The sequence below is a fragment of the Parus major genome, chromosome 3 (assembly GCF_001522545.3).
Source record: "Parus major isolate Abel chromosome 3, Parus_major1.1, whole genome shotgun sequence".
Classification (NCBI taxonomy): domain Eukaryota; kingdom Metazoa; phylum Chordata; class Aves; order Passeriformes; family Paridae; genus Parus; species Parus major.
The window spans coordinates 26,439,651-26,466,839 of record NC_031770.1 but is presented as its reverse complement, the minus strand read 5'-3'; the positions used below and the strand labels follow the sequence as shown (position 1 = coordinate 26,466,839).

Genomic DNA, 27,189 nt, shown 5'->3' with positions numbered 1-27,189 from the left:
TATTTTTATTAGTAATCACATGTTGAGAATGTCCTATTGTATTTTGTTATAAGCATTTCTTTTATAAACATCATGAATCTTACCTGAGTGAATTCTGTGTTCTAGGAAAAATGTTTGCTTGATGATTTTAAAAAGGTGATAGACTTGATAATCAGCAAGAGACTGAGACCGGCCCAAGTCATGAGAGTTTGGCAAAACAGGCTGATTTTTCAGCAGAATGTAATGAATGTTGAACAACGTTGTTGGGATCAGTGCTGTGCTGTTAGAGATACAAAGTCTGAAGCCAAGAAATGGTGCTTTTAAGCAGTGAAAGATGATGTATGCTGAATTTTAAGCACTTCTGCTGGCCTACTGGGAAGAAAAAAATAATTAAAAAGCTGCCAGAAATCCCTGTTCAGCAGAACAAAACCCAGCTATTAATTCATAGGTTACATTGTGTTTCTGATCAGCATTTGGGTCTTTGGGGTATGTAAATTGTGCTGTCAGAGTTTTGCTGTCCAGGGTGTTCATATATGTAAGGAAAAACCAGTAAAACTCACTAACATGAGAAGTGTTTAGCTTCCCCTAGTAGAGGGGGAAAGAAAAAAGGCAGCTCAAGGCACTTATCAGTATGTTCCTTTTGAACATGGGAATGGTGAATGCAGGACCCTCTGTAAGTATGAGTGTGTGAGCAATCAGCTGTTTGGACACCCCAAAAAATAATGCCTGACAGCATTAATTTATAGTAACAGTAAACTATTGCACTCTTCAAAAGATAGAACGTGATCTTAATAGGTTAATCTGTATTTCAGAGGGTTTTTTTGGGTTTTTTCCAATACTCAGTTGGATTAGCATCTGTGGTGCTGAGTTAGTCAGTTAGGGGACACTTGTACAAAGACTAAGGGGATACTTTAAAAGCAAAAATTTTGTATAGTTAATGTTAATTACAACAGATTTAGAGGCGAGGCTTTTGTTTCTACTCCTATTGAGTGTCCAGTCTAAGAAAGGAGGTAATGGTAGCCCACTTTTGCAGGCCCTTCACAAGATTTGCTACTGCCTGAGCAGCTCAGTGGCACCTGTATGGGCACTGCATCTTTCAAAGGCAGTTATCAGAAGGGTCAAGCATTAACAGCTTCCACACAGTGCTGAAGTTTAGGTGCACGTTTGGAATTTTTTTTTAATGTGTCTGTCCTACTATGTGATCAGTGTAATTACACAGGCAAAACCAGCATTGTCTATATGGAAAAGGACTGACCTGTTTAACAGCAGCATTGGGATTAATGACCACTGTCAGCATGAAGCAGAGGCTTGGAAGGATTTGATAGGGAAGTCCATTAGTCAGGAGCTTGCCAAGACTGCTAGAATATGATGGCTTCTGTTTCTCCATTAAAACTCAGGTTGGGAACTGTAGCAATTCAGCCTCTAAACTGTGATTTGGTGGACTTAATTTTACCTCTTTTTTTTTTGTAAGGGTAGCATTACAAAAGGCACTCTCAGCTCCTCAGATAGAAACATGGTTTTGAACTGGAAGCAGCAGTCTGAGCCATAGGACAAGTTCCAGAAGGGCAGTGGTCTGCAGGGCATTCTTCATTTGAGGAAAAAAAGGCAAAAAAAAAAAGTAGTCGATAGTATGGACCTTTGGCAGGCTCCTTCCCAACTCTCAAATATGGGTAACATTTGATTGTTCTTTCAGTCTTCAAAGATCAATGCAAACCTTTATTTTCTATAAATAATTTAATAAATACTTTTGTTTTACAATGATACAACAAATAACAAATTCATAGCAAATGAGTCACAAAGAATTTAGGATCAGTATACTTTAATAAGGTATCAGTGTCAAAATACATTTCCTTATCAAGTTAAAGTTCCCATACAGTTATAATATTGTCATTAAGAATTCAGCAATATAGATTATGAAATAATTATGATAAAAAGTATGATTAATATTAAGACATGGTATATTTTTTCAGAGTGTTTTAGTAAACTGTTAGGGGATAACATTTTTAATGCTGAAACTACACAAATAAGAAACAGAAGAGCAGTATTCAAGTGTCTTTAATCCTTGAAGCCTTAAGTCTGTGCCACTGCAAATTTGTCAAATCTGGATGGCCAGTTTTCACCAGATGTTGATACTTAAAATAATTTTTTCACATAATAGTAACTTCACTTTATGAGTAGGTTATTTTTGGTAATGAACTCTTGAAAGACTGCCTACAATAGGGAGTATATTTTTTTACATCATGTACCCATAACAAAAGGTTTTTATCTTTTCTAGCTATATGTGTGGTTAAAACTTGCTTAACACAGCGAACTCTGAAGTGCTCTACGAACCCAAGGCTCTCTCTATGCAAGTGTCAGTGCATGATATAAAGCAATTTTATGCACCAGGCTTCAGCAGACTCAGAAGTCTTAAAAATATATTTTTGTTCTAAGTTTCTGGGCCAGATTTTTACCTTTTACCTGTGCCACTGTTTCATTTTCTTCAGCGAATCTACAGTGATTTATACCAGTGGAAGAAACAAGATGGATCCCAACACTGATTTAACTCTGTATGTATTTTAAAGTCAGAACTTCTCACCTGCCTTTTATTGTAATACTTTTTGCTGTTTAGAGATGTTGTAATTTAAACTTTCAAAACCCTTTGAAAGCATTCAAAGCCCTGTTTTTCAAATATGTGCATAACAATTAATGATGGTTGGAAAGGAGCTCTTAAAATGTCTGGCTGCCTTTTAATGACTTTTTAGCTACTGATTAATGTAAGGCGAGTAAAAACGAGAGACCTCCCTGCTGGCTATTCATCTCGCTATGCAATCCCTAATTCTTTTTGTCTAACTGTAACTGAGTTAGACTAATACACTGGGAAATACTACTTGTTGATTCAATATTGCAATTATATTGCTAGCTAGCATATTAAATGAAAATGGGTAACATTAATCAGGTGTTAGTACTGGCCACTGCTCTGATTCCTGAAATATCAGCAACATCATAACAAATACTACAAATTTATAGCAGAAACAGCTCTTAAAGTAGTTGTGTCACAGAAATAGCAAAAGTACCAAGAGATGATTAACAACTGACCCAGAGAGAGATAATAATTAAAAAAAAAAATCTGTTTTGTGTAAAAAATAAAGGCAGCAACAAAGAACAAAACAAGAAACCTCAACGCAAACACAGGCCTAAAATCCTCCACTGGGGCAAATCTGTAGGACTCCCTTGGCTGTAGAGCTAAGCCAGGTTAAGGCAGCTGAGAATGTGTCTTGCTTCTGAGGAAAAAATGCTTAAAACGTGCAACTTTCACAGATACCCACAAACATTGAATTTCACCATTCACATTTCTTTCGATGAAGTGTATAAAAATGAAGGAAAGGGATGGGAGGCAGAAAGCTGGGATTTTTCCTTAGTATGCTTTTCCAGAAGTTATTAAGGTTACAATAAAATAAATGCTGGAAAACAGAAAGACTCAAAGGATTTTAATTTGGCAGATCAACAGAAAACTGTGGTTGGAGATCAAATTTTTTTCATTCATCTTTGGCAATAAAAACATATATTTGCAGTACTGCAGCCAAAGTATCACATGATGAGGCATTTATACCACAGCTTTTTATTAGCATGAAATTACGAAAGAAAAACATTCAGAATATAAATTACAGGTAATGAGATAAGGGGAGGGTAATCAAACTCTCTAAACACCATTTTAATTGCAATAGAGAAAATACAGTAGATGTATTTTTTTTAATATGAATAATAAAGTGAGTAACTTCAAAGGCCACTATTTGGTAATGTGGACAGGTTCAATATCTAAGTAAAATCCTGTAAAAGTGTACTGGTATTAGAAATTGTCTACTTGCAAAAATATATTTAAAAACTGAAGCTGTTTTGAACAGTATAGGCCACGGAACATTGTGGGATCGCTCAGGTCGCCTGGTCCAGTGCTCGGAGCAGTTCACTGCCCTGCAGCAGCGTTGAGCTGCCCAACACAGGCACGTTCACCTCACAGTCATATCTTGTCAGCTCAGGCAACAAGTAGGGTTCAAAGGAGGGCCCCAGCAGACGACTGGTCATACCTGGAACACAGCAGTAAAGTAAGTTATGGTGCTGAGACCAGAAAGGGCATTTTTTTCCTCCCACCTCTTCTGTTTACACCACTTTCATTCTGTTTTTATGTCAACACGCTTCAAACCACCAGCAGTTCCAGGTATTAGAGCAAATCTGTGCTCTGCCCTTCCTTAAACTGCTGCAAGGGTGTCACACAAACAAGTGAAGTTTTCCACCTCCACCCCCAAACTGAGACTGTTCTGAGAAGAATTGTATTGGTAAAGATGAGGAAAGCTGTAGTAAAAGACATGGTTTCTGAATTGACACCACTCCTCTTATGTACTAAAAAGAACAGATACACGTCCCCTTTAGTTACTTATTTCAGAATTTAGAAGGCACATGTTAAGACTCTAACATACAAACTTCCATATCAATGCTGTTGGTAAACAAAGTTGTTACAAAGTATTGTATTACAAAGATGTAATAATCAATTTTGTCACAAGACAAGAGTATTGATGGAGGATGACAGGTCCTCCAAGGTGAAAACGTTTAACTGTTTAAACTGAAATGAAGGGTAAAAACACTTTTTGCATATATTACAAATGTAAACATTACAATTTCACACTAAACCACAAAACTAATTCTATATTTCGATTTTTATCATCCTCCACATTTTTTGTGTGGTTTGTCTTTTTCCATGGAATCAGTATTGGAATAAAAAACATTTTCCAATCTCTGTGTTTTACAGCTCTTACCTGATGCTTTATGAGCTGGCTGGACACTGTAGTCCTGACAATGGGAACTGTAAAACAGAGGGGGAAACGCTCCTGCTTTCAAATTTTCACCTGGACTGTCACAGGTGAGTTGATGCTGCTGCTGCTGCTGCTGTTGCTGCAGTTGATTCATTGGCTGGCTCAGACCTCTTGAGTTACAGAAAAATTCATCTGTTATTTAAATAGTAGGAAAATAAAAAGTTAAATGGAGCCAGTGTAATAATTATAGTAGATAATACTGATCCAAAGCAAAGTGAACCTCGATGTGATGATGTTACAGCATAGGCAAATCTGCATCTTATCACTAAGGAAGTCTAGAAACAGCCCCAGCTCTAGCAGTAGTACTGCAGTCAAGATATGCTTGTGTAAGGAAACACAGTGTTGTAGAGGAACAGTATCTGTTCCAGCTCTGAGATAGTCACACCTTGGGCCAGCAGGAGGTACACACAGCTCCATTAAGCTGATTTCTGTTCCCTCCGAAGGAAGTGTGTGGACATACATGAAACCAGCTAAATGGTACTTATCAAATGCACCTTTAAATTGTTCAGCTCTTAGTGATACAACTTGATCTTTAATTTTAACTTAGTGTAATATTTACAGAGCTTATTTACATTTCCTTTTGAAAGAGCTTTTTTCCTCTATTCAACCTGTCTTAAAACGATGTTTCAATTTGTTATATTGCAAAACCACTTTCTTTTGTCTTACCAGTAAGAACACTTGTGCTGAGAGACTTCTTTTCTGTAATCAAGGAACAGTTTTCCCCCTTGAGAAATTTAATTCTCTTCCACATTAAGTGAGATGGGTTAATGACAGATGGATCTCCCTGGAATGAGAAGGGAAGCAAAACAAAGAATTACACTGATGACCATGGTGAGTCCAAAGTTGTGAAGGGGATGCATTTCTTATGATTACCCCACTCAGCTGTTGCAGGGTTTGTTCTTCATAATCCAACTGTCGCTTCAGTTTCAAACTGTTAGACAAAGCAAGTCTTGCTGGGTTTACATCTATGCCTCGTTGTCCAAAAGCATCCAGGGGCCTGTGGAGAGTAGATCTTTGTATGTGCACAGGAAGGCAAATCAAAATCCTCTGGTTTATTTATACAGATTCTTCTTTCATTTAAAGACATTTAAGGTGTCTGAGACTTGCCAGTGGACAGATCTCAAACCTCAAATGTTTTTATTTCCTTTTATTAGTCATCCCACCATCTTTAGAAACTTTTGATGTTTGGGATCAAAGACTTACAAACATTGAGCATTAACAGCCTCTAGGGATCTCCAGGCAGACAAAAAAATTGTGTGGAAAAAAAGTAATGTAATTCTTAAGAATGGGATTTGAGACCCATGCATGGCCCCTCAATTTACATGCCGAGTATGACCCACAAGGTCTGACTGGGGACAAACCTTTTCTTTCCAGATGCATATTCAGACACTGGTATTTCTGCCAACAAGAAATCCCGAAAAGCAAACTGCAGATCTTCATGTTTTAAAGTGACCATTGCTATTTTGTGTACTTTTTGAATATGTCAGTGTGAGCAACATTGATAACTCAAGAGCTACAGAGAATCTTCTAGCTATGAAAACTTCTAGGACTGCACCCTCTGATCTACATCTCATCATATACTGTTCACCTGTGTAAGAAAGTAAACAGGTTGTAGAAAAAGAGCCTGCAATTTAAGTCTTGGCTGTAGTATTTACATATGCCAGCAATAATGTACTTTCATTCCTTTCTCTCCCCCATTTTCTGTTGTGCATACATTTATACAGATTCTTCTTTCATTTAAAGACATTTAAGGTGTCTGAGACTTGCCAGTGGACAATATACATAGAAGGTAAGAAAGTACATGTGTGTCCCTGCTTCTCTGGGCCAGTAAGTCTTTTTGGTACTGTTCTTAAATTGCCTGAAGTCAAGTATGCTTTGCAAAATTACTGGTGTAATTTTAACCAGACCAGCAGGAAATTCATTTGAGTATCCTAATAGGCAATGAAAAATTAGCCCACTTCTGCTTCCTCCAGACTCACTGTCACTGGGACAGCACCACATTAATTTCCCCAGAGCTGCAGTCTGATGCTTATCACAACAAACTGTTTCAGCTGAATTGAGAAAAATTAATTTTCAAGATTATGACCCTTCTCATTTCCCAAAATATTTTCTGGGTAAAATATACATAGTTATATTATATATATTATATATACATAGTTAGTTACATACCTTTTTTTATATATGGGCACCCTCTGAGAAGTTATTGGTGGGCCTGAGGGGGAACTTGATAGGGATCCTGAGTATTTATCCATGAGTCTCCATTTTGCAGGAACATATTCTAATGGGGGATCAGGTGGCCACTGGGTGTTTGGTCTTCCTCCCATTGAAGACAGGGGAGTGCTGGCTTGGTCATGGTATGGTGGCAGTGATGACCTACTCATATTGTTGAAGAACACCGATGACAGAGACCCATGACAAGAGTTAATTTTTTCATTTGATAGCTGTGGGCAATATTTCTCTGGGAGGAACTGATTCTGTGAAGTAGGAGCAAGGGGCTGGAAGATGGTAGTCATGCTACTTAGACTCTGCTGGGTATTTTGTGCACTTTCAGAGAGAGGACGTTCTTCTTGGCAGATGGGACTGAGCTGGAAATCTTCTCCATCCATAGGAATGTAAGGAGCCAAGGTTTCAAGATCCAGTTCATTAAAGTCAGTCTGTGCAAAGATAAAGTAAGTTCATAAAGAAACTATAAGTTAGTAATAGTTGTGGCAGTTACTGTGATGTGGAATAATAATAGATGCAAAGCTGAAAAATCAGTGTGCCACATTTACCTAATGAAACTGGTCAGGTCCTGTTTAAAGATGTCTTGTTTCTATGCTAGCATACATGTTCATCATATCATCAGTAGAAAAATTAGGATAACAAACTGAAGGAAAAAAACTCTCAGAGGAGCAGTATTTGTTAAAGCAGCTTGTTTGCAGCCTCCAGCATCACTGTGATCTGAAGATGATGTTTCACTAAGCTTTGAATAACTTGTCTGCCAAGACTCTACAACATGTGGCATGTAGTTCAACCTCAGGCCTTTTCATGTTAAAATAAAAAACACAGCTTTCTCACAATCCAGCTGCATGAAAAAAGATGTCTAAAAATGCGAGGGTTGAAAAAATTTAGCCAGAAGGACACTACCACACTTTAATTGTATTCTTTCTTCCCCTGGAGGACTAGCCATACCCACACTCGCTTCTCTTGGCATTTGACCAGAGCTGAACAGAGGGGATAATCAACACTGGCCCACCCAGTCAAATCATAACACTCCTGCCAGCACTTTTATAATACTCATTTTTTTCCACCAAAGCAGCTGATGTGGTGGGACACACCTGTGCAAGCAGATGCTGAATCTGACAATACTGAAGTTTGGACATATAATGTCTTGCAGTGACTTTCATCCTGCCTCCACACTTGTCTCCTATCTGTCCACCCTTGCTTTCATTTCTATGTCCAGAGTTAGACAAAATTTCTTCAGAATATGGATTACAGCCTACCTAAGCCTCCAAACTGTGTTGGCAAACTGAAGTACCTAATTTGGGCCCCAACACCCCAAACTTTCTGTAGGATTAATAGATAGAGATGTGTGTGAGGTCTGCACTACCAATCAGCAGTGCCTATTCCTTTCTCTCAACTATGAAGTATAAGCTCTTCACAAAGGCATTTCAAGTATCTAAAGTTAAGTACGCTGAATCAGGCCCATACCTTTTATTCACTAGCTCACTTGCTGTAATAATAGTGGGTTTATTCATTTACAAGGGAAATTTCTACACTTACATCATTATTAGAATGCAGAAGATTGAGACTGTGTTACTTTATGTGCATGTAATTTTCAACTGTCTCTGAAAACCCCTGAGAGGCAAAAGAGGAAGCATATATCTAAAATGAGTTTTCATTTTGTAGTTAAAGGACATATGTGCTATGAGGGGCATTCCTCTCTCATTTGGTTGTTTTGCAAGAATTGGTTTGTTTATATTTTGTTCTAGAAAGGATGTTTATTCATTAGTCATTTGGCTGGATTTAAAAACAAATTGCTGTTGCTTATACTCCTTATCCAATCAACAGAAGCCTCCAAATTTTGAAAGCTCTCTGGTGATCCTTTCTTCTTAGCACTGCACCACAGTGACACTCCAAACCTTGTGTTTCAGAGAGTCAGGGACAGAGATTGACCTGGCAGCTTTTGGAAGCGCACTGTTTAGTTAATGTGCATCAGAGATCTGGTGTGCACATGCAAATGCAGTTTAAATGCTGTATCCCAATATCTGAATACACAACATGCAGCTGTACTGTGTACTAGCAGGACTGATGTTGGTGGCTTTTGGAAGAGAAAGTTCATTACCTGGGAGGTGCACTGACTTTTTGATTCTGTGTCCATGGCAAAAAGTTTTTCAATCACCTCGATCTTAAGATCTTCATCCACAGAAGTGTAATAATCTCCTGGGCTGCTGGGCTGCATGGAAATAACCATTTGTTATAACCAGGAAGACAACCACAGTTCTGGCTGAGCATCGTGTCATTTACACCATGCTGTTACTCAGTAACAGATCTTTCCTATGAAAAGTGAATGGGAAGATGGTATATTTAGTGTGCTCAGCACCCAAAACTGTCCACTTCTATCAGAAGCTTTTCTCTGACACAAGATTGTCAGTACAAAACATAAGCACCCATTACAGGAACCTAGCTGTCATCTTATTTTAGATGTTTTTTGGCAACTTAGACCAGGAACAAGAAATGTACACCATTAAATACTTTTGTCAAGAAAGAAGATGCTTAACAATACCTCCATGCTTTTCTTAAGACTGGATGCCCTCTGGTTCCAGCTCTTGAAGGCAGTGCCATGGAAGCATTTTCATTTCTTCAGTGGGAAACTCCACAGAGCTGCTCTCAAAAGCCTGACTTGGCTAAGCTTTCTAAAAGCTACAGCTTCTACTTAACAGAAGGAGGATGGGTCTGGGGTAATGATCCCAGTGGCCACACAATTTTACATTGGCTTTTTAGATAAGGCTACATCCATGAAAGGTGGTAGCATGTTCTCCTACTAATGGTTTTGTATGTTACAGTAATTACTAAGGGACAGCTGGGAGACAATGAGGACTGCAGTCTGAAGCCAGGATATTGCTCCCATTTGATAGTTTTGCTGCTAATTCTTAAGGGATGATGCAGTACAGGAAGGCTAGAGATACTCTAGGCCTTGCTAAATAAGCAGTGAGACAGGACTGCCAACACAAAAATGTTGTCTACATCTATTGATGGGATTTGCATACAAAACGTAACATGCTTTTAAATGTTTTTAAGCTCTTCTTACCGTGGAGCAACTACTGTTGCTGCTTGCACTTGGAGTACTGCTGCCAGGTGCAATCTGAGGCATTGTAAAGGATGGTATCGTCAGTGTTTCACCTTGAGCAGGGTGGCTTTTCACTTCCACTGGCCATGTTTTGTTTGGTGTCAAAACAGCACTGGTGAAGGCAGGGGCTTCCTCAAATTTCTGTGTTCCTGGATAGGAATTGAACAATATTAATGAATATTTTTAGCTGGTGCAGTGTTATGATATAACTGCAGCTATTCATTAAAAGTAAACACTGCTCCTAGTTGCCATGACAATAAGTTGGCATAGACTTAATGCACATTATTTAGTCAGCAAGAAAGCCTGATTCTCATTCACAGAAATTTTCCACTGGTGTGAGCATGTGGGCTCTTTTAGCCATTACTCCCAATTTGTACACACAGCAAATAGACCTTGTCTATTAAGTTTCTAAATGTAGGTTCACATGTGGTTCTTTGTTGCACAAAAATAATTTATACAAATACTAACCAAAATCCAGGGAAATAATGGCATCACCAGGTGTTGGTGCCAGCTGAGCAAGTTCCTCTGGTTCTTCCTTTAGCTTAGTAAACAAGAAGTCACTCTTCTCTGTTGCAGGGATGCTGCTGTCAGAGGCAGTGTTCATCGTTAGCAGGTGAGGCTTGAAGAGTGATTCTGTTTGGTCCATGGAGAACATAACATCGTTCTTCTCAATTTCACTATGAGAGAATAGGTTTTAGGCAGTTTGTACCATAAAGATGAAAGATGTGGGTAAAGTAGGCAGTACAAACTCTCTGAAGCTGGGGCTATAGGAGAATTTTGGCCTCTCAGTTGCGTGCCAGGCTCTTGACAGGCAAGGCACAGTTCCAGCGTTGCTGAGCACCACCATTTCGGATGACGCAGAGAGTGTGGTCAGGACTTCTGTGGGAATACTCAGGGCTTTGTTGCTCTGCTTTTTAAAGGGATGTAGTCAAGGCTATAATGACCCAGACTATCACTCAAATAACTATTTCCTATTTTGGCCCCAACTAGGACCAAAAAAACTTGAGTTTTGCCAAATGAAGGCAAACCTTGTGATTGGTCCTGATTTTTAAGGCTGTAAATAACTTCTCCTAGCAACATACGATACAGTTACTACTTAGTTTTATCTCTTGGTCACGGCATTAGAAAAACAAAACACGTTAGCAGTTGTGTTACACAATACAGTCTTATAAGCAGACCTTATGTTCTGTTGTATGAGAACAGCAGCCACTCTGCAGAGGAGAAAGGCTGTGGTGTATTTCGACAGCATGTATGGGAACAGGCATGCCACATTTTTTATCCATGTCTAATATCAGTAAACAAGACTGAGCAAACATGACTAAACTGATTTTGGAACAACAGTGTTGAATAAATAGACCCTTAAAAAGCTCCTCCAAATATTGCATTTCACCAGCATGTGAATGCACATGTGAATGCTGGTGTGTCCCCTGTACCCACCTCAGCACGTAGTTGACGCAGACAATGCACTGGGGCTGCAGGTTTCGGGTATTGTAAATCACCGTTCCTTGGGTCTCCAGCCATACATATCCCCCGTGCTTGGCAAGCATACGGTACTGGCCTGTCACTACTTGACCTTTTGTACACACTGAGAAAAGAGGGCAGAGATATAAATAATGCATCAGGACAGGAACACTCAACATGTAACACTTGTTTCAAATACACCGGCTCCTCAGTTTTCATTATGCAGAAGTGCACAAGGCATTTGTGGACAAGGATGTGCTTACCTTCAGGGAAATTCAGCCATTTTAAACATGAAAGGAGCTGCTCATTTCAGGTGTCTACTCAAGACTGTAAATTTGAATTCTGGCATTTGAATTGTTGAGATGGTCTGAATGTTCAGATCAGAATGTGGTATTTTAAAAACTCAAAAATAATATCATTTATAATTTAAATAAAATTTAATATAATAATCTCAACTCCCAAAATAATGCCTGCTGACTGCTGACTATTGACCCTGTTGTAGAAGTGTCTCAGTTTGGGCTCCCAAATTGATCTGTAGAAAAGAGAATTTATTGAGGAAACTATAGTTGCCTTATTTGGGTAATTGATAAATATAAAAATCAGGTTATTTTAAAACTATATTCACTAAGATTTTTTTTTTAAAAACTAAGATCTCATGACAGTAATATCATTCTTTAAAAGGTATCAAAATTAAGAATAGTAAACAGGACTGATTTGTCTAGACAAAAAGCTGAACTTCTATATTTCTTCCACTGGTTGAACTGGTTGATCTGTGTTGTTCTTCCAAGCTCCATTCCAAGAGCTTGGAATTAGCAGCCTAGAAGAAACCAAGACTAACATGACCAAATCAAATAATGTTTATTTAACTGTTTTTTTAAACTATCCTGTGTTTCTCAAACAATAAACTGTAAATAAACAGTAGAACTTAGGTTTAAATATTCTAAATGATTGAAGGCTGAAATCTGTAGCCCTGCTACCTTCCAATATTTTGCAATATTTGCAGAGGATGAGTTTTCAGTGTGGAGCTTTGGACTTCTGAAATGTAAGGTTTTATGATGTCCTGTCTGTTGTAATTTAAAGCTGTCAGTGAAGGAAAAATAATGTTCATCAATGGCAAAAAAATTAGGGCTAGAGTAGACAAGCTGTACTTTCACTAACAAGAGCTTGTACCTGTAAGCAGACATAGTCACACTGAATAGCAGCTGAAGTGCGAACTGGACGAACTAAACCTTTGACCACACATTGACAGTCTTTCCTGTTCAACAGCTTTTACATCCAAAAGAAGTATGCCATCAAACTAATGCCCTAGAAATAATGCAGTTTGACTCAGGAGGACTGGAAAATTGATACCATGGTCTTTTTACAGAAAAATTCCATGTGAATGTGGCCATTAAAAGAAGCTGTTTATTGTCAGCCTCTCTTACATCGCCACTATACAAATGTACAAATCCAGGCCTGTGAAATACAACAACTGTTTTGCAGATAATTGTTGCTGTGTTTATCCTTCTATTTCTGAAGTTTGTTTGTTTTCTTCCTAGGAGTATTTAATCATCCTTCATTTAATTCATTTAGACAAAGTAGAACATTACTTTTATTGATTAAATACTTCTGGTGGAACAAAATCAAAAGGCTTTCATTTCAAAGTGTTTTAGTGACTGGACTGTTCTGCTCTGTTTGTGAAACATAATTACGCTGCTTCCTAATCATCAGCTCATCAATAAGAGTCACAGTGTAGGCGCCTGTTACATTACAAAGAAGCTTTTTACTGCTTTAATCTTTTTTATTATTATTATTCAAAGCATGTCATGTTCTGATATAATAAAGTACAGCAGAATCCCTCCATGGGGTAATCTCATAAATTACTAATACACTTGTAACTGCTGACTTTGTTATCAGTGCTACATTTAAGGTTCTGCCTTCAGTGTGAACTTTTCACATCTCTATTTTCTTTTACTTTTAATAAAGTATACATTACCTGTATCTGTACAGAACTAGTTACATGTCAATGAAGTAGGCTCCAATTATATTCCTTATCATTGTGTGGAGAGAGGGGGAAGGTGGGGATGAATTTAATAGAACACAAAACCACGATTCCCTTGGAAGGCTTGCTGAACTTCTGCTAACTGGTGGGCACCATCAGAATTGATGACTGCATTATTGCCAGGAGCTGTATTCTATACAGAGCATATTTCTAATAAATATTATTGTTTAATAAATGCAGGTCTGCTGAACATGAATTTTGAGGTAGCTATTTCCACATACAAAAGGACATGTCATTTTTATGTTTTGTCAATCTCAGCTTGCTGTCACTTTGTGGTTGTTCTCTGACTTGGAAAGAAGCTGATGGTCCCAGAAGACACAAGAACTATTAATCTTAGAAAAACTTAAGGGGTCAAATTTTATGGCAATTTAAACTGAGAGTTCTGTTGTGGGAAATTGCATTTATCACTGCAATAGACTTTGGTCCTGTGCTTCCAACAATAAAAAGGTAATCGATACTGACCCTATGCTATCATAAACAGAACTATGGAACAGCTGATCCTAAACATTTTTAACCTGTGCAGTACCTTGAAGACTTTTGCTGGTTAAATACCAGCATCTAAGACTTACTCTTGCCCTCATTCTGCTTCTTGATCAGACCTGGTACCCTGCAGCAAGTTTGTAAGACATGGCCCTTTTCAGTGGGCACAAACTGCATCTGGACACACCCTGCACGACATGAGGGTAATTGAATTGCTGGAGTCAGGAGCAACATGTATTAATGCCTGGTCGTTGTAGATACTAGAAACTCTCCAGAAATCTTTGCATGGACAAGTAACTCAGTGCCCCCATTTCATTAACCAGATGGGGATCACCAACAAGGGCTTGCTCACCTTCCCTTTCCCATTACCAAATGGATTGCCAGCTCCCATTTTATTCCCTCCCTGGTAGTATCCCATTCTTAGAAATCCAACCCAATGATTCAAAAGCACCAGTGCAGCACACCCCCGATTTCACAGGATGATTTTCAATAGCCCAGCACAGGATATTAACATCCTATCTATAAATATCACTTATTCATTTTTACTGGTAAAAACACTAACATATTACCTAAGAAACCATTTTAGAAATTACATTCCCAGATAACTCTCACTGAGTATGGGCTGATCTATTTTTTTTCTTTTAAGCAGCTTTGGAAGCAGAATGATTCATATCAACACTGTTTTCCAGTATACAACTTTCATCACTGCCAAACACTTTTTCAAGAAACATTTCAACTTAAAACTGTCCTGAATCTTTGCAATTGGAGCTAACCCCTTAAGGTGAGACAGCTATTCTTTGCTGCAGCTTTTCTCTGGAAAGTACAGAAATACTTCCTGTAATTCTATTTGGTGGCCTATTCCCTATAGACATGACTTAAGTCATGGGCATTTTCCTGAGGACAGAAGCCTTCATCACAGCAACTACAAGGTATATGGGGTTTGTTTTTTGATCTTGTAGGTTCCAGTCTAGCTGTTTTGCTTTGTTTCTATTAAAAGAGCATCTGCAGAGGTTTTAGTGATGTGCTGCTTAGAACTCTCCAATAAACTGGTTTGGGGGTAGTAACAGCCAAGGGTGGGAAATGTTATTTGTACATTAACACACTAACTTGTCTCCAGCCAAAGCACTAACTCTTAAGGACAGAGACTGAAGATTTAAATCCAATTATTTTAAGACACCTGATGTGAAAGAGATGGAAATTTTGTGGCCTGCTGAAGAGAGGAATCTTGGATTTGATCTCTGCTCCCAGAATAATTCAGATACTTTACTTAAAGAACAGCTAAAACTGGCAGTTCCCATAGGCATAACAATAACAAAATCTGTTATATAACAGTAATAGCATCTGTTCCTGGAAGTAGGTATTGTTTTCATAATGAATAAAAGAAAATCTCCTTGCACATCAACTTTGGATGGGGAAGATAGTTGTTACTTGGTAGCAAAAGAGAGACATTCAAAAAAAACCACTATTTCCCTTTGGCTCAGTCTGCTGAGTCCAACAGCACATGAGAAAGACAATCACAGAATGGCTTGGGATCTTTAAAAGATTTTAAAGGGATCATCTAGTTCCAGGCCCTGCCATATGCAGGGACACTGTCCGCTAGACCAGGTTGCTCCGAGCCATGTCCAACCTGGCCTGGAGCTCTTTCAGGTATGGGGCAGCCACAGGCTCTCTGGGCAACCTGTTCCAGTGCCTCACCATCCTGATACTGAAGACTAAAGCTCCCTTCAGGTACTGGAAGGCCACATTTAGGTCACCCCAATACCCTCTCTTTTCTTTTTGAACAATCCCAATTCTCTTGACCATCAGGAAATGCCCTTCTCACCAGGCTAGAGATGCCTAACTCAGCTTTTCAAACTTTCAGCTGAACCTTGCACTATACCTTACAGAGACAGTGATTTTCCTCTCTAACATCCAAGTTTAGTTTGAATTATGTCAAAACCCAGACCCCCTGGAACGGTCAGCAGATTTCAGCTAGGCAAGCACAGTAATCTGGTGTAAATACTGCTCTTGGAGAATATCTTCACACAAAATGCACTTGTATTTTCAACTATGTATTGAGGTACACACAATTTATGCTTTACATGCAAACAGCAAAGAAGAATAAGAATGTGACTTACAGTTCTGATGGCTTTTGGTCATACTCTCCGAGTCCAAGGCATGGTAGAACTCATATGCTGAACGACCCAGCAGCTCCTCTGGATGGTATCCAATCAACTCTGTTATTCTTGTTCAAGAAAAGAAAGCAAGTATTTAAAATTCAGGTAAAATGAGAAGTTCTAAGCTTCCAAATACATGAGGAGCTATAGAGGACTTCCGATCACATTCTGAAATATCCATGTTGAGAATAAACTGCCTTGTCCTACTACTGGAATAAAAATTCCTAAAGATATTAATGTGTGCACTGCAAATTCTCCTATGCCTATTGCCTGCTATCTCTAATAGAATGTAACAACTTTTGCTACTGACAGAGCTCTCAAGCTGCCCACTACATGCAGAAACTCCCAACAACCACATTCAAAATCAAATACATGTGAGAGGGGTAGTGGCTGCTGCCACTGTATGTGTACATTTTAAAAACATACACAAAATGGTTAAATCACTACTTTGGGCACTGCATTTCATAAAATAACACTAGGTGAGAAATTATGGGCAGTTAAAAGGAAAAAAAATGCTCATCTAATTAATTTTTCCTCAATCACTTGAAAACTCTGGCATATGGATTAGGTTACTTGGGTGACTAATCCACAAACTAAGTAGGATTTTACACAAAGAAAGCTATGATCTCAAAAACTAGACCTTTTTTCAGAGTTTTTTTGAGGCAAGACAGGATTTCTCAGAAGTTCCTGAATCAATTAATATAGGTCATCAAACTGTTCAGATGATTTTCTCTAATGAGGGGATGAAAGAAAAACACTATTTCAGTTGGAAATACCATCACGCACAGCTTTACAGGAAATGCAGTAAATTTTAAAAGTACATAAAAAATTAATTCAAAAGCAAAGATTATCTTCTGGTTTACAAGACAGTGACACTCTTGGATACATCTTCCTACATCTGAAATTGTTATAATAACCTGTAAAACAGAGAACAGCAGAAGAAAGGACACAAACTGATTGTGAAGCTGTCATAAACCTTTAAAAGCTGGAAGGTTTGTAAATACTGGTCACATCTTGCACCATTTCACAAATGTCAGTGGCAGGGACCCGGTTTTATGCCACATCACTAACTCACTCAGAATGGTTTTATCTGCCACCACCAGATTTGATTTGTGGTGTTGCTACTTTTAAGAGGCATCCTCAGTTTTTTATACTCCCTGGAAGGCTAAGCCCTTTGGACACAAGCATGTCTTTACAAGACAAACATGTATATACTGTAAAACAAACAGCAAGAGCACGGCATTCATCTCCTGGACCCCCCTACAGCAAGGAAGACACATAAGATGGGACTATTTTGTGTATGGCTTGAACACCAAGGTATTGAGTCAGATTTTCCCTGCCTCTATCTCCACAGAACTCTAAAGCTCATAGTCCCAGCACCGCTTCGTTTTGTCACTCTGAAAACTATTCTCTGTCCTGCTTTCCATGGAACAAACTTGGGTTTATAATTGAGCAAAAGCTGTAGTTTGTATTGGATTCCCCTCAAAAACTTACTCTTCTGTTTATGTTTCCAGTTTTATTTACATTTAAAATTAGACCAACAAAGGGGAAATGTTTGAATCCAGGTTTTAAAGAGTTTTTTTACTCTCTTCACTGACAAGCTTCTGAGCTTTTAAATTGTATCCCACTCAAATCTAACTTTCTCCGAAATCGCAATTGTTTTTGCTTTGTTATTGAAAAGTACTTCTCATAACGAATTGGTCATCAAAGCTGAATCATCAGAAGAAAACAACAAATACTGAAAGAGTCCTAATAAAATTAAGGCTCAAAATACAGTTGCTGCTTGCCTTTACACAGCCAGCTGGGACACACTGGTGTAAGCAACCAGAAGCTTTTGCCAGGACCAGTGTAAATGGTCTTTAAAATCGGAAACTATGGCCTTTGGCTATATAATGGCACAATACCATAAAGCCATTCCAGTTAATTTGGAGCTTATCAAAAGGGGAGGGATTTTAAAATTCAAGAAGTTGAGTATTTACTCTTAATCCAGTCACTGGGAGCTGAGAGCCAAGTGAGGGTTCAGCAGGGAGAAGGAAAACAAAATTAAAATAATGGGGTAAAAAAAGAAGCACCATGCACCCAGTAGCAGCAGTGCAAATCCAAACCCACATTACAGCCTTCATGGAAGTCAACAGTGGAACTGAGATAGCAAACAAAAAATGCATGTTGCAGCAGGCTGAGGGACTCTTCTCATATGGGAATTGTAATATCTCTTCAAAATTTATGTATTCCAGTCCTGTAATTCCCCTCAAACTGTTCCTTGCTGTTCATAATGAGCACCCTCACTGTAAAATTACTCTACTTGTCATTCCATGGCACAAAATGACTTGTGGTACAATCCTGCTGTGACAATGTCAAATTGAATTAGATCTAATATAATCCTGGATGGCAGTTAGCAAGTGGTGGGTTTTACTAGAAGCAACTGCATGAAAAACTTACATTAAAAGATAAAAATAAGAGATAAAAAAATTACCCACAAACCCCACAACACTGGCTAAGTTCTAAACCCATGCCTGGTAACAATGAAATACTAATGAAGAGTAATTGTTTTAAAATAGTTACTTAAAAAAATAATAAAAAACAGCTAAACAGCCGCTATGCTCTCATTGACTGATCTGTTTAACTGATTCATTCCACTTCTCTTTAAAAACTACTCAGATTGACATGATTTTTTAAAAAAAATATTGTAGAATGTTTCATTTTCCCACTCAAGAAACCCCCCTAAAACTGGCTGATAGTGTTTCCTAAGTACATTTTTAAATACCACTATTTTATAAAAAAACACTCTCTCTCCAATAGTTGTGATGTCTATTAGTTTTGGGTACATAAATTGGCACTTCACACCCTCCCTTATTCCTCCTGTGGTGCTGCTGACCCTGAAAAGCTTCAAAAAAATCTCGTAGGCTGCAGGCTGTGCAGGGCTGGAAATCAGGTTAGCATATTTTGTGCCACATTATGCACCAGGGTTGAAGTGGGCAGCTATCCCTATACTCATCAAAGCCATCCTGTGGCTCTCCCAAGATGTTCATGGAAGAAGACTGGGCAAAGCCAAGAGCCTGACCGGCCCCTGGGCCAGGAGGCAGTGAGTGTTTTAGCACAGGTCCTTCTACTGACCTCACCTGAGCATTACTTTAAGGTTTGCCAATGAGGTGCACCCTCTAAACTGTGTGTGCTCTCCATACAAATCCTCTTAGCAACACAAGATGCCAAGTGAACACACTAGGCATTTAGAGGACTAAATGCAAAGAAAAAGGCACCCCATGGAGCTATGAGGAGGAGGAGTACGTAGCTAAGAAAGTCAGGAAAATGTCTACGTCCCACAATACCAAAGGATCATTTACAAAACTGAGTTCAGACACAAGACTTCTACTTTTGTTTAGACACCAGACAGAAAATTGCTCTTTGTGCAAGCTGTGGAATGACAAAATTAGAAAACAAACTGTATGGTGGTTTTAGATGGCATTCCTGTCATGGTAGGCTTTGTGTTTCCTTTGCATCTGTAGAATACTAATTAGTAAGATAATAATACTTTTTTGCTGAACATGAGAGGTGGGCTATGAGGCTTTTTATTTTTCTATTACCAACTTGTTTCTGAGAACACAAATACCTTTGGGGGAATCTTAACTTTTGCCTGACTGTCTTTTAAGTTTTCTAAGCTAAACTTGTCATGATATACAGAGGTCAAAATCTTAGAAAACACAGTGAAGAGGTGGGCAATAGCCATCTACAGTAGGAGACCTGTCCCAGCTGCCTCCACTAAATGTGTTTTGAGCACTTTTTCAGTTTCCTTTAAATACACAATATATATAAGTATCTTAATAGTGGATTTTAAGGACGTTGAATAAATGCAAATTTTGTGCCTAGGGTACGCAATTAACAAACAAGCGATCTGAATTCTATTTCTAGGTTTGTACAACTTTGCCCTATTTTATGTCTTTTGAGACATAGCAAAGCAATCAAAGCTCACTGCTTGGAGGCTGCATTTTCTACAAGATGAGCTAGTTCAAGTATTTTGTTTTTTATTAAAATTGTGCTTTTCTGTCCCTTTATAGGAGCACAAAGCTTGTTATTGTACACTACTTCTTGAGTTAAAATAGTATGGTAAGAATCATCAGGACTGAGAAGTCAGGCTCTGTGGAAGACTGCTCTAATGTTTACTGCCTACGAAAAATAGCTGGGTATATATTCATTGGGCCCTGTGTGGACTGTGTGTGAGGGTGTGGATCACTTAACAAAGTCTTTCTGTATTCAAATAGTTACCAAGTTATTGATGTTAAATTGGTCTTGAAGGGAACAAACAAAATGAAGTTATACTTAAAGCAGAGTGAGTTAAAAAAAAAAAAAAGAGAGTGAAAAAATAATAAAGCCTAACATAGACACTTAGGCCTGGTGTAAAGCACTCTATCAACCTCCTAGAGCAGGCAGTGTGACAGTCTTGCCAACTAACCACATTTCCTCTCAAAAATATTCATGGCTGTTTCTACTCTAACCCTGGCCAATGAAAAATAAAACCAAAATGCAAAATCCTGGGACCAAGGCTGTTACTGAGCAGGATGGATGGCCTGGAAAAGTGTATCTGCCCTATGAGGAAAAAAAACCAACTTGTATACATGAAATTCTTCACCAGGACTGTCACTCCTACTCATTTTGTCTACCTAAATCAAGGTTTTGTTATTAATAAAAGAAGTAGCTCACATTTTACTCTTAAATATGACATATAACAAAAGTCAGCTTTGTCAAATGTGGATCTTTGGCTTCAGATATCACCACTTCACTTTGTCTCCATATTGCATTTTTCCCTCAGCAGGAATAAAAGGACAGGAGGTCCATTCAAATGCTTCCCTGTGTTCTCATTTAACTTAAAAATATTCCCCAATTATAGGTCAAATAGCAAATTGACTTATATCCTCATCCAAAGTCCTGTGCCTACATATTTCTTATTTACTGGGACATAACTGGAAACACAATAAAACTCAGTTTCCTATCAGTTGGGCACAGCCTGGATCCCACATGAATACTTATATGGGAAATCTAACTGGGACCTATACTGTGGCATTATATCTTCCTGCACCATCCTATTCTGATCACCACATATCCTCTGCTATTCCTTTTGTCTTCTTCAACTCTACTGTTAAAATGTTTCAGGAAAAGGGAGAAAAGGATATATAAATAATTGGGTTTCTAGTAACCAGGGACATACAATCCCCCACAGCAAGCCATGCCTTCAAGTAAGTGTAGATGCCACCAAGGTAACAAAATTGCCTTAGTACAAAGACATGCCTTTTCTTCTGACTAAAACACCCTCACAGGCAATCCTTCCTGACACAAAAGCATTTTGCAGCTGAACTAAACCCTCACTTGGATTATTAAATTGTATCACTGATCAGCATTTCTGTATTACAGCTAAAATAATCCTTCCTGTAAACCACTTAGCCAAGATAAGTGGAGCAAGGGAACAGTTTTAAATCACTCTCCAGGAATGGCTGAAGCAGGCACTTAATAGAACAACCCTTATTTATTATTCATACCCATGAACCTTTCTCTACAGGCTCATCACCTTGCAAAAACTGTTTTAAGAATCCAAACATATCCCACCTTACCACTGTCAAGTCATAGGTACACATATATAATTTATTTTTGGAAGGCAAATTATATGGGCTACTGTCTCACATGTTTTAAATGATGGCCAGTCTTGTCTGCTTCTTATTACACCTACCCTATATCCTTCTAAGGAAAAGCCAACTAGTTTATGTCACAAAATACTGTAAGATAGCCAGCCTATATTTTGCATGTTGCTTTGTGACAGACAGAGACCATGAGCTTTCCTAAGGAGATTATACTCAGAAATCCATGAGTTTCTTTGCTTGAGTGCATTGAAAATAAAAACTTAATGCTCCCTGGAAGCAGACCTGTCCACACCAGATGAACTGCAAGGAGGATAGCAGGACCACTGCAGAAGCCTGGTAGAGGAGGCACACTCCCCTCAATGATACCAGCCCTGAACTGGAAAGACACTGTCCCTTATGGAGCAATGAACTGTGCCAGCCCTGCTGCATTGCTGCAGAAAGGACAGAGTATGCAGAAAAGAGTTTAGGCATCTGACTGGCACATGCTGCCTCCCTCCTCTGCTCCCCAGCCTGGATTTACATTCTTGGCATAAGCTGCTCCTTCAATGAAATTTGTCTAGCAGCACTGTATTTGATAAGAACAGCTGAGTGTTTTGCCTTTTTATGTGTCTAGTGATGTGTCGCCTGCTGGAGAGAAACCAACATCCCTCTGGGAGGAAAGTGGGGGACAGGTGGATCTGCTGTGAAGAACCTGAAAAGTTTGTGAGGTCTCTTCCTTCTCTGCCCTAGCTATCTTTTTGCAGCTTTACCAAAATCTGAATAACACAGGAATGAAACATCCAACCAAAACTATCCAGTAAAAGATGTGCTACTTTTTAGTCTGGTTTTAGAGAAAAAATTTCTAAAATCCCTACAAGTTCAATCCTCCAGAGGAAGCTGTTGTATTTCACTGCCATGTGAAACATTTTCCCTGTAAATCACATGTTCACTATTTAAGACAAAGCATACTATTTCATTATTTTTAAAATAAGCATGTGTATCTTTAATGGGATGGCATCAGTCCCTCTAATTCTCATTTATAATGGTTTATGCATTAAGTCTTGCAGAGACATGTGAATGCTGCAATAAAGCAAAATCCTCTGCTACTCTCCTGTAGCCTGCCACTGAATGGCCCCAGTAATTCAGAGCATATTGTTTTTAATAATGAGTCACTACCATATTGTTGCTTCTCCCTCCAGCAGCAAAAACCTATTCATAACTCAATAGTTTCATGCTGAAAATATTACCATGGGAAAAAGTTTGATTGTGATTACATCAGAGACTGTTTCTAGTTACTTGCTGGCCAGTTCTCAGAGAGGTCAGAAGGTCAGTTGCAAGTTTGACACTTGCAATCTTGCTTTCATCCACAGCTGCTAACACGACAAGTTTATATGGCTGCTTCATCACATTGTTTAAAAAATAATCTTAGCAGTTTAAAAAAAACTTCAAAGGTTGAAGAAATCAACAAAAATGTTGGTCCTGTGAGTTTCTGCATAAGTTGCATGCATGTGTATAATCTCACTGGTAACCCTCCAGGCCCCAGAGACTGCCAGCATCTCTGAATTTCAGAAGACCAGTTTCTTTAGGCAGAAAAGTACATCTTAAATTTAGGGATGACCTCATAAACTTAAAAAAATCCCAAACAAACCCTAAATCCACAGCAGTAAAGACAGGATTTTCTGGGCAAATGGAGCACAGGAAGATACTTCATGGGGAGGGATCTCTGGCATGGATCACTTGGCATGCATAGAAGATGGTTATCACAGTACACAGGGAGAAGAGGTAGATGGCATGAAATGGCATGGAGATCCCAGGACAAGTCTGGCAGGTGGAGACTAGAGGAACCTCCATTTTTTCCACTCAAGAGTGAAGTGTGGGGAGCAGAGGACAAGCCCCTTGCCTGATCCAAGGTCCTCCCCTCCCCTTCATTTCGTCACTAAATTGTGCAGGGAGAAAACCAATAAAGGTTGTTTGCTTTTCATTGAGCAAGAGGCTGCAACTCCATTTCAGAGCAGCAGGTACTCTGGATACCTTGGCAATTCCTGGTTAATGTAGGGCATAAAGTACTTGCCAGCTAACTGATAACAGCATCCTGGGCCAAGCCAACCGTAAAACAGACCTTGACTAAGGTCCGTACAACATGCCATGGGACACGCTCTCTAAAATATGGGAACAGGAATCCTGTAAACCCTTCAGTTTGTTAAACCCCAAGAAGCTAATGTTTGTTCCTCCAAGTTGCCTCATCTTCTGCCAGTAAAATGGAATTCCTCACTTGGCAGGATAAGGAAATACAGCAGGAATACAGTTTCACCCAAATTGAAATTTTTGAGGTGGGTTAAGCGAGCCACTAAATAGCTGTTTCGGTAACAAGCTGAATTTTCTTCTAGTCCTTGCTGACCAGGTTCACACAGGACATTTGGAAGAGCTGCTTGTTTTGTTCAAGAAGATAAAAACACCTCTGGAAAGAAAAAAGCTGTGGAGCATACCTGTCATCACAGTAGGTGAATTTCATGTCCATGCTATGGCGACTCAGGAAGGTCTTGCTGTCCAGGGGGATGTCAATGTTTGAAGGGTGCTGAATAGGCTCGCACATTATTATAAGGCAGGTGAGAAGAGGTTCCTTATACCCACACAGAGTGTGAGGAGGGCAAGTGTTGTACACTTTGACTTGTCCAGTGCAGTGCAAAACCTGAAATAACAAGAAACAAAGGATGTATTTTCTCTCAACATCAAAAATCAAACTAAAGTCTACTAAAATCAAACCCACTTAATTTGGCTCAAATATTGTACCTTCCATGTGGCAGACTTAAGGTTAACAGTTCTGCCTCTGTTGGTAACAGTGCATTTCATCCTCATGAAGAAGTCACGCTCAGTTGACACCTCTTTGCTTTTCTTTCCAAAGCCTGGGCCTGTATAAAGGCAAATTAAAGCAAATTAATTTTCTCATTTTCTTTCTTGATTTCTTCTACTTATAAGCATGAAGGATTCAAGAGAAATAACAGACCAATTCTCAGATAATTTACCTGCAGAGACCATCAAAGATGCATTGACCATTGCAGAGCAGTTTGTAGAGCTCAGACCTAAAACTTTAAGTGGAACTTAAATAGGACTTGGTGCATTTTAAACCTATGTTTTAGCTTGCAGCACATGAATCTTTCCACAGTGTTACAATTACATTACACCTGTCTACACTTGATGAAAGGAAAATACTAAACAAATAGTTCCTTAGTACTATCATATTTAAGCAGTATTTGGCAAAACAAAATGAATCTGCAAAGCACTGAATAAGTTAATGACTACTGTAGGAATGAAAATTCCTTTTACCATGACAAACAGATCTCTGCTGATAACCATTTACTTAATTCAGTTGTTTCAAAAATGAACAGGGACTTTTTTATTTTCATTATTACCATTTTTCAGACTCAGATTCTCTCGAATTTCTTCATGGTCACATGGATGAGTGAAGTCAAAAATGCTATGTCCAGTAAGTTCCACCTGTATGGAAGTAAGAGCTACATGTAGTTAAATCAAAGAAACTGAAAGTATTTATCTGTTTTTAAATGTGACTGAAATGAAACTGGTCCCTAGAACCAAGTGCATCGACAGGATGCTTACAGACACAAATCCCATGACCCTCCTTTTGTTTATCCTATGCATAACTTCTCATTTTCTCCCCAGGAGGATTCTCTTATCTTTGAATTTGCACAGTGCAGTTAACAGTCAACACCAATATTGTCAATTTCGACACAGGAGAAAACTCACAATCCACAAAGCAGAAAAGGGGGGAATCCAAAAGAGCAGCTCTATCCACTCTGTCCCATAGTTTAAGGCACAAGTATGTTTTCCATCTCCCCTAGTATGATTCTAGGAAGGCAACTTTGAAGTTGCCAAAGACACAACTTGATAGGATGGGACAGGGAACCTGAAACCTGTGTTGTCTGCTGTGCACAGTACCTGCCTGAGAAATTAAGACATTTATTTCCAGTCTTTTTTGCAGTGACACACTGCTGGGTTTTCTGCCTTTAGACATGAGAGTTGTTTCTGTGAATTTTATTACAAAGAGAGGAAAGCGTAAGGGAACAAGTTACCTGGGTAAGACCCATATATTTGTTGACATTCTCTGACAAAAAGATCATGTCTCCATCCTGTGTCACCACAGCAATAAATCCCTCCAAAGCTTTCAGGTACAAGTTGTCCATCTGTTGGTCTGCCTCTTGTTCATTCTCATTGTCAGCACATACTGAAGAAAAAAAAAAGCAAAAAAAGCACTTCAGCACCTCAGCCAGCCTTTTCGAATGCAAGCACACACAGTTACAAGGCAACAAAATATTTTTTTTCTGTTAAAATTTCCTTTCAACAAACCTCTTCTGGTGGGGCCCCTGAACAACATATGAAAAGGATGTCCTTATCTCTAAAAAGGCAGGAGATACTTTTCTCAATGTTTTGGCAAATGCCAGACCCTGTTTTCACCTTTAGCATGTTTCTGCAAGATATGTTTTCAGTCACTAACACCTGCAGACGCAAATTACTGAAGGGCATCTTGTTTGTGCACTTTCTCTTGGCCACTTGCAACATTTGCACCTCCTAACAGGCACAAGGTAGAGGGCAAGCCTTATAGAAGGGACATAATCTATGCATCCTTAACAAACAACAGGACTCTTTCACTGGGTTAGGCTTTCTAAGAAATTCAAATACTGCTCCTACAAAACATGCCTAAATAGACCTCTTCACTCAGTACAGACATATCTCTTACCACTACTTTAGATAGAAAAAGTAGAAAACTGCTCCTTTGAAATAATTCTGGTTAAATCTTTGTCATCCTATAAATCTCAGTATTCCTAGGAAAACCACAGATCCATCTCACTGATACCTGCTTTTTCATCTGCAGACCTCAGAACTTCCTATGGCTCCACTCCAACAAAGTCTGACAAGCTTAATCACCCACTCACACTTCCCCTGTCCTGCCAGGAGAGCCTCAGACTCTGCATATGTGCTAAATATTTGCTTATGCAGATTCAAGAACCCAGTGCACCTTACTAATTTCTGGGAAACACACTGTTCAGCTGAAACCTAAGGCCGTGCTAGAATATTTATGACAGCTATTATTTTTTTGGTTATACATTTTCCTGGTACCTCTTGGTGCAGCAACAGTCGATGGCACCATGATGCCCTTACTGTGTGTGCTCCATGCAGCCCATCTCATGCCATGGGAAGCAGCACGTAGCAAAACTGCAGGTGGGGGGGAAGGGGCAGGCACTGCTCCTCCTGATGCCAGTCACACAAATGCCCA

At 38.9% G+C, this 27,189-nt stretch overlaps 1 protein-coding gene across 4 annotated transcripts in view; it reads right to left on the bottom strand.

Annotated features, from left to right (window-relative positions):
- Positions 1-1,781: 1,781 nt before the first annotated feature.
- The window catches only part of EPAS1 (endothelial PAS domain protein 1), a 76,386-nt gene continuing 50,978 nt past the window's right edge, over positions 1,782-27,189 (bottom strand). For all 4 annotated transcript variants that reach the window (XM_015621415.2, XM_015621413.2, XM_015621414.2 and 1 more), the window contains exons 3-16: positions 25,988-26,139; positions 25,310-25,394; positions 24,690-24,808; positions 24,386-24,588; positions 16,255-16,361; positions 11,593-11,740; positions 10,624-10,832; positions 10,117-10,304; positions 9,151-9,261; positions 6,996-7,480; positions 5,700-5,823; positions 5,493-5,610; positions 4,770-4,958; positions 1,782-4,043 (exon numbers count right to left, since the gene is read on the bottom strand). In XM_015621415.2, the coding sequence (XP_015476901.1) occupies positions 3,892-4,043; positions 4,770-4,958; positions 5,493-5,610; positions 5,700-5,823; positions 6,996-7,480; positions 9,151-9,261; positions 10,117-10,304; positions 10,624-10,832; positions 11,593-11,740; positions 16,255-16,361; positions 24,386-24,588; positions 24,690-24,808; positions 25,310-25,394; positions 25,988-26,139 (2,390 nt within the window). In that variant the 3' untranslated portion in view covers positions 1,782-3,891. The remainder of the gene's footprint in view (positions 4,044-4,769; positions 4,959-5,492; positions 5,611-5,699; positions 5,824-6,995; positions 7,481-9,150; positions 9,262-10,116; positions 10,305-10,623; positions 10,833-11,592; positions 11,741-16,254; positions 16,362-24,385; positions 24,589-24,689; positions 24,809-25,309; positions 25,395-25,987; positions 26,140-27,189) is intronic.